The sequence below is a fragment of the Argiope bruennichi genome, chromosome 5 (assembly GCF_947563725.1).
Source record: "Argiope bruennichi chromosome 5, qqArgBrue1.1, whole genome shotgun sequence".
Lineage (NCBI taxonomy): Eukaryota > Metazoa > Arthropoda > Arachnida > Araneae > Araneidae > Argiope > Argiope bruennichi.
In genome coordinates, this window is record NC_079155.1 from 13,467,247 (window position 1) to 13,486,754 (window position 19,508).

Below are 19,508 nucleotides of genomic sequence, written 5' to 3' on the forward strand. Positions count from 1 at the left end.
ATGCAGCTAAAAACTTAAATGTAGAATTTAAAAATCATAATGCATTAATTTAAATCACTATAAATTTTTAAATGAAGTTATAGTTATTACCTTTCTGTAATGTTTTCAGCCTTCTTGTGAACTTTATCAGCATCAAAATTGCCTTCATCACATAACCGTTGCGCAAATAATACAACAGCATTGATCTTTTCATCATTAGCTTCCATTGTTGCCAAATAAGTTTCATGCCGCTTAATTAAGTCTTCTGCTTGCTCTAGGTTTGTCTACAATAAAAAAAAGTACTTAGAAAGAAATATAACAATCTATTATCTAACCTGGATACAATTCTAATTTTGATAAATTTCTTTAATCCTTGTTCTCAGAAATTCAGATCATAGTAATACTAGTAATGAATAAAAGAAAGAATAATACTAGTAATGAATAAAAGAAAGAACAAACTCACCGGTGTTTCATCCTTGGATAAGTAGTGTTCTTGCTGATTTAATATAACTTCTGCTTGTTTGGCATCACGCATAAACATCTGCAAGTTCAAACTTTGAGATAACAACTGTTGCCTGTTCTCCCACATTTGGTGTAATTCAGTCCATCCATCTTGCAATGATTTTAGACGCTGAAAAAAATGCGAAATAGATTCAAATTTAACAACTCCACAACATCCAATATAAAATTTTATGTTTCTAATAAAAGCTAAATTAAGTAAAGAAAAAAAACCCCGTCAGGGTTTAATTTACAAAAATTGATAACAAAAAATAGCCATATTTAAATTATAAACAAAAATTAAAATTAAAAATATAACCCCACAGCAAGAAATTTATATATTATATACACAATTTTTAATACATGCTTAATTAACAATAATTGTAATACAATTAATAATTACAGTGAATGACTATTTGATTTGCATAAATAAAATGCCCTTTTTATGAATGCAACAAAATACTCCCTTTAGACTAGCTACATTATGATCAAATAAATAAGGAAATAATATGAAAATCACAGAAGACAACTTTACTAGCCCTTTGTTTATTTCTCCAAGAACCCAAATTTATTATAAAAACTGCAAAAACACCGTTATTTGTTTCAAGTCTTATATAGTTTGTTATTCAATGCTTTTACGATGTAATTAAAATTCAAATCGCTCAACTGAAATCTCATGCTGAAAAATGCCAGAAAATAGTTTTAAATATAAATAGTTACATAATGTTACTTATATTTATTATATGAAGTTAGTTATTAAACTTAACTGCATATAAAGCTGCTACAACTACATATAAAACAAATTATTTTCAGTTCAAGAGCTAAATTCAACTCAATTCAGATGTAATCACAGATATCTTATCACCAACCCGAAAAAGCTATGAAGTGCCTCTATTTTCTTGTTTATATAATTTATAGAAAGAAAAAAAAAAAATTCACACTAAGAACTTACTTCTCGCAAGAACATATACTGAGCATCAGTTTGATCCTGAGTAACCTTTTCACCATACTCCATCATGCTATTATAATCTTCAGTATAGTTATCAATTTCATCTCTGATTTGTTGATGCTGGCTGAGAAGCTTTTCAGCTTCTGAAAGACTAGATGGAATATCTTCAGATGCAACATCAGTCTGTGTTTTGGTGAGCCAAGCTTGGAAGTGATCCAAATCTCTAAGGAAGCGATGCAAGTCACCAGCTTCTTCAAGTTTAGCATCTCGGTCTTTGAGCTGTTAAATTACACAAATGGCATTTTTCAAATTGAAATTTTAAAGAAATTCATCAATAAGAATCTTTTTAAAAAATTTAAACTTACCAATTGTGTTAATTGCTCCCAGACTGTTTTAATCTGAGTTACTCTTTCTCTAATAGCTTCTGCTTCCTGTAAAACAAATACATTGGCAATTTAACAAAGAATATTTTAATTTTAAAATGATTTTTACATTCAAATCACCTGATATACTTATAATGGAATTAAATGTACTTCCATTCTCAAAAGAATATCTAAGTTCTTTAAACAAATCATAACTAAAAATTCAAATAAGTAAAGTCTAAATAGAGACAATATGTCCAGCTGACGATAGTGAGGAAATAAATAGTAATTTTTACAAGCCTACTTTAAATTAAATTAAATTTAAATTTTGAAACATTTAAATATATATTTCAATGTTTAGAAAATATGATTGAAAGTCCATAATTTAAAAACTTATTTTAAAGATAAAAGTTTGAGAACACAAATTTTCACACATCCAAAAAAGAAAAAGTCTGGAATATTTTTCAGCTAATGCTTCCATTAGGTACCATTATATATTAAAATTACCTCAGGATGATCCCCTTGTATTTTATCTGCCTCTTGTTCCAATGAATCCAACTAAAAGAAATAAAACAAATTTGTTATAGCAAGGTAAATATTTATTTAATTGAATAAAAATACATTTTTAAAACAACCACATTGTAAATTAAAATGTCTCTGAATTGCACTAAATTCTACTTTTGTCCTAAGGAAAAAATGAAAACTACAAATTAAGTGCTATTATAATTTTAGAGTACAACATGATTTTCAAATTACAGCAGTATATTCAAATTAAGATTTGATTTTGAAAAGAATAATGTAATGCAGTTAAATAATATTTGAAACAAACCTGGTATAATGTATTCTAAAAAATCAAGATCAAAACAAATCATTAAAAATATTTCTGTATTCAAATTCAGTCATAAATAAATTATTTTGAAAGTAAAAGAACTATAATTTAATTAATTTTTTAACAAAGCATTCAATCATCTACACTAGCATTTAATAGAACTTAAAAATAAATATTTTATAATTTCTTCTGGATCATGGATACATTCACTTACAGATTAATTCAATTCCATAGTGCATTTGAATCATTTTAATGTCTCCAACATTGAATATTTTTATAATAAAGATTGAATATTTTATAGAAAGAAGATTTTTGCATTCACCTTTGCTTGAATTGCAGCCAAATCTCGTTCCATGCCACTAAGTCTCCTCTGCAATGTCATGATGCCAGTAAGATCATTACCAAGTTCTTCAGTTGCTTGCAGCAATTTAGTCTTTTCTTCAATCCAAGTCTATTATAAAAGGAAAAGGATTTTCAGAAAAGGATGGGGAGGGTTTGAAATTAATAAACGATCTACAACAATATAATGAAATTTTAAACTGACTCATAAATTATATGCAGAATTTAATTTTATTTTTTTACTCAGGAGCCTTGACAAGATTATATGTAATACTACAAAATATAAATCATAAAAAGTATTCTTACAATAGTTTCTTTGCATTCAATATGGAAAGTCTGAACACCATGGGCTGAATTGATTTCTTCTTTCTTTTGTTCAGCAACTTCTTGTAGAGCTGACCACCTATAAAAAAAATCAGTAAATAAGAAAATATAAATGAAACATTTTTAGAAATATTCATTCCGATTACAAGCAATTTTAATAGTAGAAAAATAATTCATTCTCAGAAATTTGTCAGTAATACTTTAGAAGACTTCATAAAGCATTTATGTTACAGATATACAAACAAGATGTCCAAACATTACACTTTTGTATAACTACTTCATAAATAATTAACAGTTTCATAAATTAACTTAAAGAAATGACGGAATACTAAAAATTTAATTAAATTACTGAAAATTTGCTTTATTAATCTAAAATGTACACATTGTTTTGGAAGATCCTGTATATTCTGAAAAAAGTTTATTTATAAGCACAGTAACAACTTGCTTTTTTTTTTTATATAGGTTATTTTGCCATCGGATTAGACAAGATTACTGAAGTGATACATGAATTATATTATGACTATGAAATTTTAAAGGGATGTCCCTTAAAGGTAAAGTAGATACATAAAATTTGTTGCTATATTTGTGTGTATTAATTGGAAGTTTCAACTGATAATCTATTAACCTTATATTTATGATGTTATTTTAATCCCCTAACATAGTATTTATTTTTAATCATATAAAAACATCAGAGATCAGGAAGACAAATTTAAAATTATGAATGCCACAAAATTTAATATTTCAAATAAGTATGGAGATCAAAGTGGTGCCATTGCACTTTAATAAATGCTTATAAAATTATTTATAAATAAGCATAAATTATATATTAAAGAAAATATGAACATGAATGTGTTACTTTAGCATAAAAGAGATGCTAAGCCTATATTAAAAATACTTTAAATAAACCTGACCTTTGATTGAGTTGATTCTGCCTGGCCATGATTTCTTCTGAATTTGGGTGTTCTACATTTAACAACTGACGAGCTAATTGATTTACTACAGCCATTCTGGTAGCATTGGTATTCATTTCTTGCTCAAAGCCTTCAAATCTATGCCGCATTACTTCAATATCCTCCATGTCTCGACTCATAGCCATACTATCTATCATTTTCTCCTATTAACAAGATAAGAAATATTGAGCTTATCTTTTTTCACTTCTGAATAATATTTAAAAAATGTCAGTTATAAGCATAATAAGAATAAAATGAAAAATCAATAAAATAAAATTATTAACTGCATTTCAGGATTAATTTTAACAAAATTTATAAACCGTAAGTTAATTAAATGATTGAGTAACTCTGTATCAGAATTTCAAATCATTAACAAAAAATTTACACAAGTAATTATGAATAAAATATCATTCAATGTAAATTATAGAATAGCAATAATACCAGTTATGGAAAGCAAAACAAGTTTTGTTAAGTTGGAATTCCAATATTCATTGTATATATGAAATTTTCCCTTTACATTTATTTATAATATTTCTACTAAAGGGACAAGATTTTTAGATATTAATCTCTAAAATGTATCTATACCTTCTCTACAATCCATTGTTCAACACCATCTGCTTCATTAAACAATTTGTACAGAGAGAGTGCATCTAACAGACGCTGCTTTCTCAGTTTAGCAAGTTCTACCAAATCTTTGTAGCGGCGATCAATACTGGCCAAACGCTCCAGAACTTCTGGTGCTTCACGATCCTACAATTGAATTAATTCAATTATATTAAAAAGATTAATTAATTATTAATAATAATATATGATTAATTTAATAAAAATTATTACCTTTTCTCCAAGGGCAGATGCTTGAGCATGAAGTGCATCAATTGTGTTAGCATAATTTTTAAGTTCATCAGTAACATCCTAGAAAAAAAAAAGTTGATTTTTCAATACATTATATATTAGTGGATCAAAACACATAAAAATCTCATATCACAAACACACAAATTACCTTATGTTTCTTCAGTAGAGATTGCACATTGGCTTCATCTCGTCCCACATCCTCACTCGATACCAAACGCAATGTATCAAGCATCCAAGTATCAACATCATCTGCATCGGCAAAGAACTGTAAAGGAGATCATATTAAATAAATTTTAAAATAAAAAAGACTAAGTTAAATTATTACTACTAAATTATTTTGAAATCCATATATAATAATAATCTACTGAAAGTCAGAAATAATGGGTGAAAAAAATTGGCAAATTTAGTGTCATGTGGAGAGCTGATTTTAAACTTTTGATAAAATAAAGTTGACTCTTAATACAAATATTTCACTAAGCTTCTTTTTGATTATATGTACTAATCTTTTTTCCATGCTAACTTTATCTTATTCATTTTAGAAAAAAAAAAAAAAAAAAAAAGAAACTACAAACTGAAACACACTTGCAAAAAACAACTAGTATTCTAATAAACAATATTACAACATTAAAAATAATGATTATGATACTAACAGGCAACTAATATTATTTCTATAATATAATGAATTTTATTGGAAGGATTCATAACAGAAGTTCAAATGTCAATGGCATCAAAATGGGTGCAAATTTTCGCCAATCATTTAAAGACTAAATGAAAATGATGCAGAAAAAATTGGAGAATATATAGATTTAGATTGCAGAATAAATTGTTCATTTACAATTTAATTTAAAAAAAAAAGATTAAAATTTAAAATTATATATTTTTTATAAATATGGAATCTATATTTACTACCCTTTTAATTGATGATTACATTTGATCCAATTACCCAATTACTATGTTTTAAATATTAAAATCTTTTTTATGCATTTTTGCATAGCCAATAGTAAAAAGTTGATTAAAAGTGTTTTGTTTTGTTTTTCTTTTTTTTGTTCCCCTATTTTAGAAGATGAAAATAAAAAGGCAAAATTTCCAACAGCAATATATATCTTTAAAGACATTTTTTTTTAAAATAATAAAGCACTTACTTGATGATAGTCAACAGCATCATATAATCTCTGTTTACGTGTGGCCAGTAATTCTTTCAGATGATCCCACATACCGTTCACTTCTCCAATTCTATCTCTTATTCTGTCAGATCCAAAATGGTTAGCTGCTATAAGGTCTTCTCCAACTTGAATAACATCATGCAACTGTTGCTCATGAGAAGATATTTCATCTTCCATTGCCTAAATTGAAATTTTTTTAAACTTAGTTCTCTATTTGAAGATTAATAATCAATTAATATATGGGTCATTCTCACGAAAACAGTCATTTTCATGTCCCCACTATAATTTATCATTTTTTATTTTATTTATACAAATTTTGGGGAGATAGAATATCTTAAAGAATGCAGTTTAACATGAAAACAAAATTAAAATTTTAAATTTTTATTTTTTATATAATTTATATAACTTAAATGTACCAAAATATCATTCCCTCACTTGTCCCCACTACTGATCAAAAATAAACAAAAAATGTTTCTAGATAAACAAGAAAGAAGTTCATGGAGTTGCATATTTTATTTCAGGATAATGAAATGTAGAATGGAGAAAATCCATTTTAAATTTAATTTCAGCAATAAATATTGACACAGCACTATTTTAAAGTTTGTCTCCAGTGTGTTGCATCATTCCCTCACAACAGTACATTTATTTATCACAGTCATCATGGAGTAAAAAATTTGAGAAAAAGTTTAGTGATTTATTATTGACAACACCCAGCAACATTGCAGCATGTTTTCATCTTCAACTTACTGAAGCTTTGGCTCTGGAATCCACTCGAATACATCAAAACAGGTAATTTTTTTTACATATATCATTCCCTCATGTCTTTTTATAAAATAAAATAAAACAAAATAATATCTAAATTGAGGATAATTATAATTTACTTTCTTGTTTGAATGCATTTGTAAATGATGGAACTCAGACAGTAGTTAAGCCTAACTACCATTAACAAATTTTAATAAATTTGTCATTCCCTCACTATCATTCCCTCACCAAAGTATAAAGTGAGGGAATGATGCTAATGTGAGGGAATGATTCTTAAGTATTAAATATTCAAAAAATGAGTTTCTTCTTTAATTTTAAATACATTTTTGTGTTTTTGTTCTTAATTTTTATATTTTGTTCTTTTTTCCATTTAATATAAATAGTCTGTTTTTGGTCTATTTTTAAGATTGATTCTGAATTTGGTAATGAAATACAATTATATGTAAAATCTAATACTACTCAATGAAATTAAGTGTAATAAAATATAACTTAAACTGATTTTTGAATTAAATATGGTTAATTTCTATGAATGTTATAAGAAGTTATATCCTGTTTAGAGAAGCCATAAACAATATTATTTTTTAAGCAGTGCTAATTAATAAAACTTGTATATTATTTTGTGAATTTAAATATTAAAATTTAATTTGTTTATGAATTTTTTATGGTATAAAATTAATCAAGAGATAAAAAGCAGTTTTCACCAAAGTAAAAATCTAATTAGTAAATTTAGAATGTATGCTTTAAAAACATTATATAATATTATTTTTTTATCGTCCAGATATTTTTGTTATGGGGAAGACTAAAGAAGAAGCTCGTTTAAAGAAAAAAGAATATGATCGGAAAAGAAGGGAACGACTCAAGATGAATCCAGAGTCATGTTTAATATTAAAGGAGAAAGAGCGAATCAAATACTTAAGAAAAAAGGAAAAGGGGCAAGTGAAAACTGTCTCTGAAATGACCAACCGTAATTTAAGGATAAAGAGGAAGCAGTGGAAGAATAACTCTAGGAACTACAGATTGAAGAAACAAGCTGCAACAGAATCAATTGAAAATGATGCTAATGAGCCACCATCAACTGAGAATGTTCCAGGACAGTCAAGTAAACAAAATGTGTCTTTGTCTGAAGTTCAGAATTCAAGGAAAGAAATTGGTAAGAAAATACGTTCCAAAAATAGAGCAAAAATGCAAAAAAAGATAAAGGATCTTGAACATGAGATCTCTGTCCAAAAAACTCGAGCTGAACGCTACAAGAAGAGATTTTATAGAATTAAAAACCAAAACCAAAACAGAATGTCACCAAGAAGTCAAATAAATAAATTTTTAGGCAAAGAAATAGTATCACCCTCAGTTCGCAAAAGGTTGGTATTTGGAGAAGCACTGCGTTTACAAGTAGGTAGTAATTTCAAAACCTTAGGAAAGACACACAGGGAAAAGCAGATGTTTCATAGACTGTTGCATGGAAAAATTCTAAAGAAGTATAGAGCATTGTGTTATGCAAAACGGTTTATGAAGTATCAGAAAATTAAAGAGTCAAGCGAATAAAATATGAAAAAATTCAAATTAATTTCTGAAACTGTATCAAAAGATGTGGCAGCTTTCTTTGAATCTGATGATGTATCTAGAATGTGTGCTGGCAAAAAAGAATGTATTACAAAAGAAAAGATAAAGAAACAAAAGAGAGTGCTTACTGATACATTAAAAAACCTTTATAGAAAATTTTTAAATGAAAATCCAAATTACCGAATGAGTTATTCCACATTTTGTAGAATGCGTCCATTTTGGGTTAAGCAACCGAAAATTCAAGATAGAGATACATGTAAATGTATAATACATGCAAATATGGAGATGATCATCTCAAAGCTGTATGAGGTTAATGTATCTGATTACAAGTCACCTGCATGTTTAATAAAAGCACTAACTTGTGATTCCAAGAGCGAAGATTGTTTGTCAAGGAAATGCCAGGACTGTAAGAACAAATTACCTGTGTATAATGTGCATGATGAGAAAGAAACACTGAAGTACAAAAAATGGATCTTTGAAAAAAATACATATATTGTTAAAAATCAAACAAAAATTTCTAATAAACCAGTGAAGGTAGAAGTTGAAGCTACTACATCTGATTTAATTAAAGAATTAGAAGGCAGCTTACCAAAATATCTGACTCACATTTCAAACATATCACATCAGTATCAAGCAATGAAAAATTTGAAAAACAATTTATCAACAGACTCGATATTAGTACACATCGATTTTAGCGAAAATTATGTGTGCAAATATAACCAAGAAGTTCAGTCAGTTCATTTTGGAAGTGGTCGGCAACAAGTTACAATTCATACAGGTGTTTACTACAACAAAGAAAATGATGATGTAATTTCATACCCCTTTGCTACAATAAGTCCTTCACTCAGACATGATTCAGCATCAATATGGGCACATCTCAAACCAATTTTTGAGTGGATTCTTCAAAAATTTACAAAGAAACCTAAATATGTTCATATGTTGAGTGATGGGCCATCAAGTCAGTATAGAAACAAAAAAATGTTCTATTTGATATCTAACCATGTGCAGCAACTTGTTCCTGGTGTTGAGAATTTCACTTGGAACAACAGTAAAACAGGACATGGAAAAGGCGCTCCTGACGGAATTGGAGCTGTTCTAAAAAGAACAGCAGATCGAATAGTTGCAGAGGGAAAAGATGTGCATAATTATAACACATTCATATCTGTTTTGAGAGAGAGTTGTAAAGGAGTAACTTTATTTGAAGTTACAAATGATGATGTTAATAAAAGTGATGAACTAATATCCGAAGATATTAAAACATTCTTTGGAACAATGAAAGTACACCAAGTAGCTTACAGTTCAAAAAGTAATATGTTGAATTTCCGTTCTCTCTCGTGTTTTACATGCGATGCATCAATTTTGTGCAAACACTATAATTTGGGAACAGCATTTGAGTACAATAGTAAAAGTACAGTTTCATCAGTAGATGACTGCAATAAAGGGAAAAATTCTGAGGTGTTAAATATAGGAGATTGGGTGTTGGTAGAATACGCAAAGAATCTGTACCCTGGAGAATTAAAAGCAATGTGTTTAAAATATGTCACAGTTGATGTAATGGTTCCAGCAAGGGGAGGAAAATACAAATGGCCTTTCCCAAAAGATATACATAATTATCCACGTACAGATATCAAAAGAAAAATTTCTCAACCCATTCCATATGACAATCGTGCCAGCCAATTTTACTTTCCAAACTTATAAATGATTTCTTTTAGTGTATTACTTATATTTACTTGTATTACTTAAATATATTATGACTTTCTTAATTTAATGTATTTGTAATTGTTAAAATAAAAGTGTAAAGTGTTATATTTTAGTGGAACATCATTCCCTCACCATATGTGTCATTCCCTTACTTTTTATATTTTTAAATTAATTAATTTATCTAAATATTGTAATTTTTTTGCAGGATCAATATTTTTATTATAAAGCTTTTACATACATATATTTATATAAAAAGTTTCAAAACTTTTCATCAACTTAATTTTTTTTTAATTTTCTGCTCTCATAATGACTGTTTTCATGAGAATGACCCATATTTTAATAAAAAATGCTAAGTAACAAACCTTATTTTTACAAATGAGCAAATGTACAGTAGTCAAGTCATGACCAATATCATCCGAAGATAAGATCTGTTCTTTCTCTTTGATGTAGGTTTCTTCTTCTGTCATATCCCAATAGAATTGCCATAATTTTCTAGATTCATCTAGTTTGTTTCTTCTTTCAAGGGCAAGATGCACCAATTCAGAATATGCAGCTTCTAATTGGTTTATTCTGTCTGTTACTATATTTGGATCACAAGGACGATAACCTACCAATGCAATATAAATATTATTTAAAATAAAAATTGTTTCAAAAATGAAATGCGAAAATTTCATTTTAGTTACTTCATAATGGTGTTACAGGATAAAAGAATAAACCATAAATCATTTGTAGACATAAAAATCTGGGTTTTTTTTTTAAACAATATTTATGAATAAAAATTTACTACAATCTAACATTTGTTGAAATATTTTGAAAAGAATTTTTTTGAAATCATTTTGAAAAGAATATATATATTTATATTCACTGATACAGTTACAATGGATTATATAAAAATAATTCAAAAATAAAAATAGATTATTCTAAAAACATTAAGATTTAAATGTTCATACTATCAATCACTCTAATAAAATTACAAACTATGTAATAATTTTAAAAATTTCATATTCCAGCTACAACATTTCACCTAATATTAAATAAAAAATACTCTCATTACTGATAAATAAAGAAAACCAAGTAGGAGTGGTATTCCCAGATTTTCTTGCATATTCTCTAATAAAGATGTTATCTTCCTCACTCCACATAAAATTTCAGAAGGCCACAAATGTTTTATATCGCACTGGTCAACAATAATTATAGAATATTGATCTATGGCATTAATTTTTACAGAATCTATCATGAGATCCTTGACAATTAATCCTTGCAATGCAGTTAGTAGTACCCAAAAACCAAATTTGAGTTGTAAACTTTTTTTTTAAAATCCATCTGAAATTAAAATTTGGCATAGAATTACAACTGCAGTTGCGAAATCACCTATCAAATTTGATATGTTTACATCATTATCCTGTTTACATGCTTGTAAAAATACAGAAAGATAGAAAGTCAGCTCCCTGATGGAATGAGATCCAAAATTGATAAGTATCTACACTCTAGATTTAAATCTGAGAACTAAATTTTATCCATCTAGTTCTCTTTGTTGAGTAGTTATGTTAGCTTATATTCAGTGGGACAGACTTCTGAATGGAATTCGACAAAAATCTACAAATTTATTTTGAAATTTGAAAAAAGTCTACAAATGTATGTCTAAAGTCCATATACCAAATTTCACCTGCCTAGCTCAAAGCATTTTTTAGTTATCTTTGTTGCAAACAAATGGTCGAATTTGGGATAATATTAGACATGGAGATTCATTAAAATTTCAAGGTTAAATTTCTTGACGATTACAGTATTTTCGAAATACTTTCATATATGAGAAAGTGAAAAAAAAAAAAAAAAAAAAAATCAGCATATTGATTAAAATATAAATTTCTTTAAAATGAATTATTATTATTTTTTTTTTTTTGATGCTCTTAACAACAGCAAAAAAGAAAACTGATTGGCTTGTATTTAAAATAATAAATCTTCTTTCTAATAAATAAAAACTTTGTTCCTCTTACCATGTTCTTCTTCATCAATGAATTTTTGAGAATGCTGTACAACAGCTTTAACTCTTTCGCCTAAGACATTGATGTCAGCTTCAACCAGACTATGTTTCTGAAGCAAGTCTTCAACTCCCATAAGATGTTTTCCATAATCTTCAGATAGTAATCTAGCCTGCAAGGGAAAGAATTGGATATTTTATTCATTATAATGTATTTTTTCTCATTATTTGGGAAATCGACATATTTAGCTCTTAATGAACAATAACATTTTTAGTTTTGATGCTTTCTACAAAATTTAAGATAAAAAAAAGTATAATTTATTCCAAAATATTTTAAGTCAAAGCACAGAAATTTTGAAATAACTGTCACCCATAAGTTAATTACCTGAAATGTTTAAATTGAACATGTTATTCCATTCTCTAAAAGTGCTTTTAAAGAATCGAATATCAAAATTCATCTTAAGTAAAGAAAGAAGATTACACCAATGAGATAATCTTGTTTTTAGTTTTTAAAAGGAGCTAAGCAAATAATGTAAAAAGTAAAGCAACTAATAAGATAATTTAGATAGAAATATTTTTTCAAATAGTATAAGCTGAAATCAGAAAATGACTAATCAAAGATATCATATAGAAGGTTTTATTTTAAATTTTTTTAATAAAAAAGAATAAAACAAACTTTGATTTCTTCCATAGAATCTAAAATGAATATCATTTCTTGGAATGTCTGCTGCAAAGCCATAGACTTCTCAAGACGACTTCGTCGAGCTCTGAGAAGTTCCAGAAGATAATTCCACAACCGTAGAACATTGTCTTTCCTGCAATTTAAAATTCAGTAATTTATTAGCCTTTACTGTCAATAAAATTTAATAGCTTATAAATAATAAGTTTGCCCGGTTTTTAAATAGACTAATATTCGAATATTATCTGAATTTCATAAAAATACAATAAAAATTAAATTGACTATTTTCTTCAAGAAAATTCAGATATCATACGGAAAAAAAAAATTGGAAAAAAAATAATAATAACAGTACTATTATTAGAAAAATTTAAGAACAAAAAATGTTTTAATTAATTCAGTTTCAAAAAGGATATATTAGTAAAAATCTACTCTTTTGAATCCAGTTTACCTGGCATTGATTCTGTCAATATCATGATAGTTTTCTGTCTCAAGTTCTTGTGCAACAGCAACAACTGCTTGAACTCTTTCCTCATAAGCATAAATATCTGTCTCTATTGCTTCATGTTTCTTAGCAGCAGCCTCTACTGATGCTAAATCAAAACCAAAGTTATCCTGAGATACCAGCCTCTGGTTTTCACTGAGCCATGTTTCTCTCATTCCAGCTTTACGATCAAACCTTGCAGCCAATTGTTCTAATTTTTCTTGCCTATAATTAAAAAAAAAAAAAAATTGATAAGATTTTTTTTAACAAATATATGTAAACAAAATTATTTACATAGATTTCAAACATTAAATTTTGGACAATTTTATACTTACATTTGGGTTAAAACATTCAGCTTTACTAAACATACTGCTTAAAATGATAATTATTATTTGCAATGATGAATAGAAAATCCTACCAATTAGCAATGCAATGCACCAAGTATTCTAGCAATACATCTGATACACAATTTAAAATATATTGATCAAAATAAATTCCCCAAAAAGAAAGCATCACTTACAAATTTCAAAGTTGCATCTAATGATTTTAAATTTATTTACATGTGGTAACAATTGAAAACAGAAAATTTATTAATGGGCAGGGCAGCAAGAAGATTGTAATCATTAATACATTAAATAGACGAAGATTTATTGTTAAATTCAAATGTGTAGTTTTATTACATAATTCAAAAACAAACCTCTGTAATAACTTTCAAAGATGCAATTCTTTAGACAAATATGTGTTTGTTTGTTTATTCCCATGAATAACTTTTCTTCTATGAGATAGAGCCTTTAAAGTTAGGCAGGGTGAAAAAAACCAATAAGATTATATTTTTTTGAAAAGTACAACTGGAAGGGTGAAATCTAACAACATAAAAATTTACTTTATAATTTTATTTAAAGATGTTAGAATAGCTGGATAGATTTTAATCGACTTTGCTTTCATTAGAGATATTACAGTTTTCAGTTCAATATCAGAGAACTGGCACAGTAACAACTGCAAACATAACAAAAAGTAATATTTGATATCACATTTAAGAAATTTAATTTAATCAATTACATATCAAAGTTTTCATTTAAAAAATTCTTTTACAAATATTTCAGCGTATTCATTAACAAATATGAATTAAGATTAAATAACTTAAACATAAATAAAAAAAAATCATTAATGCAATGGAGTAATGCCAGTAAAACAGTACTTCAGTAGGTATAATACGAAAAATATTATACCTTATTAATTCTTCACGTAAAGCCAATTCCCTTTCATGCTCAGCTTTTTCCAGACGCTCCCAAGCTCTATTGATGTCACCAATTTTCTGTCCTTCTTTTGGAAAGTAGGGATTTTGGTTGTTAGCTCTCATTTTACTTTGTATTGTGAAAAGCAGAACTTCAAGATTGCCTTTCTCTTGGAACCTGAAACAAATATGTTTTTTTCAGAATTTTCTCATCAATTTACATCTAAAAATTAAAAAACATAAAGCAAAATAATTACTTGGGTGGTTTTTCAGTAGTTCTATAATTGTTGAATGCTGTGAGCTGTTGTTGTACACCTGATAATGAATTGGCAAACTTTCGATCGGATAATGCTAGTATAGTTTGTTCAATCCATTGAAGAAGATCTGTAGTCAAGGTTTCATATTCATCAATTAGTTGGTCATTTTCCATTGCTAATCCAACAACCTAAAGATATTTTCAGTTTGTCAAAATATTTTTTCAATTCAACAAGTACAAAATATTTAAGGTGAAATTTTTTTAAAATAAATTACTAATGATCAGAAATTATTTAATAAAAATAATAGAACAAAATAAAGTGAAAGCTTATATATTATAGTGTTTAAATTTGTAACTCAATACAATTTTTTATGATAATAATCTATTGCTAAGTTTCAGAGAAATTCATTCTCAGATTTAACAGATTCCTATAATAAGTTGTTCATAAGTATATCATTTTGAAATATTTAATATAATAATAATAACAACTGACTATTCTATACATTTAAAACAGATGCTGCATAATGAAATGGCAAAAAAAAAAAAAAAAAAAGTTAATTTTTTTTCATTACGTAAAGTATAAACTTTGCTAGTTAATCAGAAAAAATATAAATTATGATTACAGAAAGAATGAATTTTTGAACTGCTTACATTATGGTTAAAATAATTTTAAAGTTTTATCTAACAAACAAAAAAAAAATCATTGCAAAATAAGCATTCTCTACAAACTAATTAGAAAAAGATTTAAAACTATAACTTGTTTTTCATTTTAAACTAAATATTTGGAATAACAATTCTAGCATTAAGTAGGATTTATCAACTTAATAACTATTAAGAATGAAATAATCACAGTAAAATTTACTGTTTTAAATATGATACACCTTATCTTAATTGTGTCATAAATAAATTTTTAATTTCAATAAAAAATAATAAAATTTTAAAATATTACTAACTTTTCCAATCCTCCTTCCTTGGACAGTTTCAGCCTTCATTTTAGAGAAGTAATGATAATATGTGACAACATATGTAATGATAGATTTCTCATCAGGATTTTCAACATAAACATCTACGACAGAGAAAGCGGGGATACGAGATTAAAAATCAGGTGAGAACAATAAACTAGTATTATACAGCAGAAAATTGTTATTCATTAAAAAAAGATCAAATATGTTATAAATTTATTGAACCATAATGTTTTAAAATTTACAATAACAAGAACAAAAAAAAAAAAAAAAAAAAGAGTTCTGGCTATTGCGTACAAAGAAAGCCATAAAATTTTGAAGTTTTGTATATGCCAATATGAAAAATTTAAACAATGAAAGATTGAACATTTACTAAAAATTATCATTAATCTTATTGAAGATCACAACTGCAACAAATACAAACCTTCAGCATCTAGTAGTCTTGTTACACCAAGATGTTCTTCAGCAGTAGAAAAGGCATTATTCAAATTATAGATGGCATTTGATTTAGAAAGCTTATCGTATTGAATTAAATCAGGTCTGTAAAGAGAAACATTCTTTTCAGTTACCAAATTGAACTAAGAATGAAAAATATTTTTGTATAAAATAGTCTAATAAGCCTAAAATGAATTTTGAAAGTAAAGAAATTTTTAACACTATGCTGTCCACATGTCTAATCAGGATTCTTCTATTTTTCACCATAGGACTGGTTCAGGTAATTTTAGTTATCATTAAATGGGATAATTTTCGTGGGGCACCAATGTGGTGTTGCTGGACAGCATGATGTTAATAAAGATAATTCCGATCTATTAATATTAGATTAAACATTCAGAGTTGATACTTTCTAACATTATATATATATACTGAAAATTGAAAATAATTAAAAGAAAGGATACAAAAATTATAATTAAAAAAAAAGTCATATACTGACTCTTGTAAATATTTCAAATTTTCACAAACTTACCTGTGCTTATGAATAATTGCATTAAAGGCCAAACCATCTCTCCAACTAGTAGTGAAATTCCTGATATTAACATTGGGATAGCCAGCAGTTTTCATTTGGCACCACAATAATAATGCATCTTTAGCAGATTTAGTTTCTTGATTATCAACTTCCTCAATTGTGATGTCTTGAATCTAAAAAGAAATTAAAAGAAAAATATCATTTGAAGTTTTCTAAAAATATAAAAATGCTTAACTTATAAAAAATTTTTGGGAATAAATTTGCTAAAAGTTTATTTTTTTCCTTTAAAACTTATAAAACAGGAGTTCAAAGTGTGTCAGATGCATTAAATTCTGTTTAATTCAATTAAAATGGTTAAATATTAGTGTTACATAAATATTACGATTCAGCCTTGGTAATATTTAATTATTTCATCAAAAATTTTAAACAAAGAATTCTGTAGAATTTCAAACATCTATATTTAACTGTACATTAGAATGTATTAGATGCTATGTGTATAGAATATATTAGATACAATGGATTATAAATTTCCATTCTGGCACTGAAAGTATCTAATTAGTTTAATAACAACAATTTGGATAAGTTTTAGTGTCAATCTACACTTTTACTTAGCATAATTTAATGGTAAATCCTAAAAAATATATTAGGATCAAATAAAAATGATTTTTACCTGAAACCTTAGAATGATGGTCCATATAAGACCTAAAGTGAGTCGAGGATTTCCATCTACAATATCATGGGATCCTAAATTTTCCAAATGTACCCGCTGATCTTTAAGGAACTGCAGAGCTTTATCTACATTTTCAAGGCAGTGAATTCTCATTTTTCCTTTAGTAGGTTTTGGCTACAAGAAAAACATAATTACTCACCCTAATTTTCAATATTATGATACCAGCAGTTTTAAAACAACTACTTAATAACTGGAAAAAAGGCAAAGACTTCATGAAAATAACATAATGAACATCTTATAAATTAAAATAAGATTTCAGTTAATATTCAGATTAATATGATTCATATTGATTTTGTTTACAAACACTCAAAAAATTCATTAATAATTCACACATATATTAGACCAATTTCCAAGTTAGCTAACTAAGATTAATTGTCCTTGAGTGCTCATAACTTCATTATAATCTTTGACTGCCAAAAGCACATTGCACATATATACTCCTTTTCTAATCATTAATGTATATGAAAAGTATATATTTACATTTTCTTATTTAAAAATCTTTACTAGTTATAACGACGAATATGTATGGCGATGATACTATCTACCAAATTTGGTACATATTTAACTGGAAGAATGAGAATATGTACCTTGAAACTTTTCTTTAAAAAATAAATAAAAATAAAAAATTCAGCTGAATTTTTTTCATTTTTTTATGGTAACTTCCAAAGACACTATGCATAAATATGAATTGTGTGTTATTTTAAAGATATATAAATAAAAAATTGCTATCTTAACATTAGCAATTACATAATCATGCAAATATATAAATTTTGGGAAATTTTTAAAACTATTTTTTGACTAATTTCCAATTACAGATTTTATTATTTCATCAAATATTTCATTGCATGATTTTATTCCACTGCTGAAAGCAAAAGGAGAATTCTATTTAATATATGAGCAGGTTAATACGACAAATAAAAAAAATAAAGAAAACACCACAAATTTTTTTAAAAAATGAACCACACATTTATATTTTCAATAGCACTATGATGTCACAAGGCAGTTCCTCATCAGAAAAAAAAAAATGTTTAGATAATAAAATACCCACAAAAAATATATCCAGAAAGACTCATTTTTTTAGCACAGAATAGTGAAGATTGGAATATTTTTAAATAAAGAAATTTTACCAAACAAAGGATATATTCTATAAAAAGTAAATGTTAATTAAAAAAATGTTAAAACAATTCATATAGAAAAAAAGCAACAAAGCTTTGTATTTTGGAGTAGTTAATCATTTAATAGCAAAGTATCAATCTTACAGATTACTCTCCTCCCCCCACATAAAATAGAGCTATTTATTATTTTGATTGATAATTTTGTTTCTAATACCATTTATTTTATGAAAATGTGTAGATGAAATGAACTTCGCATAAAATCTTCAGTTTAATCATTTGCAAGATTCATAATTATTTTAACATATTTTCAGCATTTCAATTTATTACAAAATCAACACATCTTTAAGCAAATAACTTACTATGTAGAAAATATTTATATAAGTAATTTCAAACTCTTAATTAAATGATATCCTAAATTTTATATTGAAATATCAAACCTTTATCATTTTTGACAAATGGGAAAAGTTTTATTTTGATTTTTAAAAAAATTGAAAGAAAAAGAAGCTATTAATGAATAAACTATTTGATTACAGTATATTCAAACTTGGGTGTCATTTTACATTTGAACATAAGAAATGGATAACATTAATTTCTATTTTAGTCATTTTACATAACAAATGATAAACAAGTTTCCATTTTATTATGACTGCACTGTTATTACTATGAACATTCAATATTAGAGTATATGACTCATAGTTTGTCACAGATATACAAATTCATCCAAAAATATTGTTAATCATACACTTGTCTGCTCTGTATATACATAAGCAGATTTAGAACAGAGAAGTATTAACACAATCAAAGCCATTGTCTTGCCAATCTATTTGTGAATTTTACTTCT

At 26.6% G+C, this 19,508-nt stretch overlaps 1 protein-coding gene across 4 annotated transcripts in view; it reads right to left on the reverse strand.

Moving 5' to 3' along the window:
* The window catches only part of LOC129968962 (spectrin beta chain-like), a 46,933-nt gene that overhangs the window by 19,667 nt on the left and 7,758 nt on the right, over positions 1 to 19,508 (reverse strand). For all 4 annotated transcript variants that reach the window (XM_056083339.1, XM_056083341.1, XM_056083340.1 and 1 more), the window contains exons 4-25: positions 17,493 to 17,666; positions 16,823 to 16,995; positions 16,283 to 16,398; positions 15,850 to 15,962; positions 14,898 to 15,085; positions 14,636 to 14,818; positions 13,374 to 13,631; positions 12,923 to 13,061; positions 12,263 to 12,419; positions 10,631 to 10,875; positions 6,225 to 6,425; positions 5,231 to 5,347; positions 5,065 to 5,142; positions 4,816 to 4,980; positions 4,192 to 4,394; positions 3,263 to 3,359; positions 2,940 to 3,068; positions 2,296 to 2,346; positions 1,792 to 1,857; positions 1,430 to 1,705; positions 443 to 610; positions 91 to 263 (exon numbers count right to left, since the gene is read on the reverse strand). In XM_056083339.1, the coding sequence (XP_055939314.1) occupies positions 91 to 263; positions 443 to 610; positions 1,430 to 1,705; positions 1,792 to 1,857; positions 2,296 to 2,346; positions 2,940 to 3,068; positions 3,263 to 3,359; positions 4,192 to 4,394; positions 4,816 to 4,980; positions 5,065 to 5,142; positions 5,231 to 5,347; positions 6,225 to 6,425; positions 10,631 to 10,875; positions 12,263 to 12,419; positions 12,923 to 13,061; positions 13,374 to 13,631; positions 14,636 to 14,818; positions 14,898 to 15,085; positions 15,850 to 15,962; positions 16,283 to 16,398; positions 16,823 to 16,995; positions 17,493 to 17,666 (3,470 nt within the window). The remainder of the gene's footprint in view (positions 1 to 90; positions 264 to 442; positions 611 to 1,429; positions 1,706 to 1,791; positions 1,858 to 2,295; positions 2,347 to 2,939; positions 3,069 to 3,262; positions 3,360 to 4,191; positions 4,395 to 4,815; positions 4,981 to 5,064; positions 5,143 to 5,230; positions 5,348 to 6,224; positions 6,426 to 10,630; positions 10,876 to 12,262; positions 12,420 to 12,922; positions 13,062 to 13,373; positions 13,632 to 14,635; positions 14,819 to 14,897; positions 15,086 to 15,849; positions 15,963 to 16,282; positions 16,399 to 16,822; positions 16,996 to 17,492; positions 17,667 to 19,508) is intronic.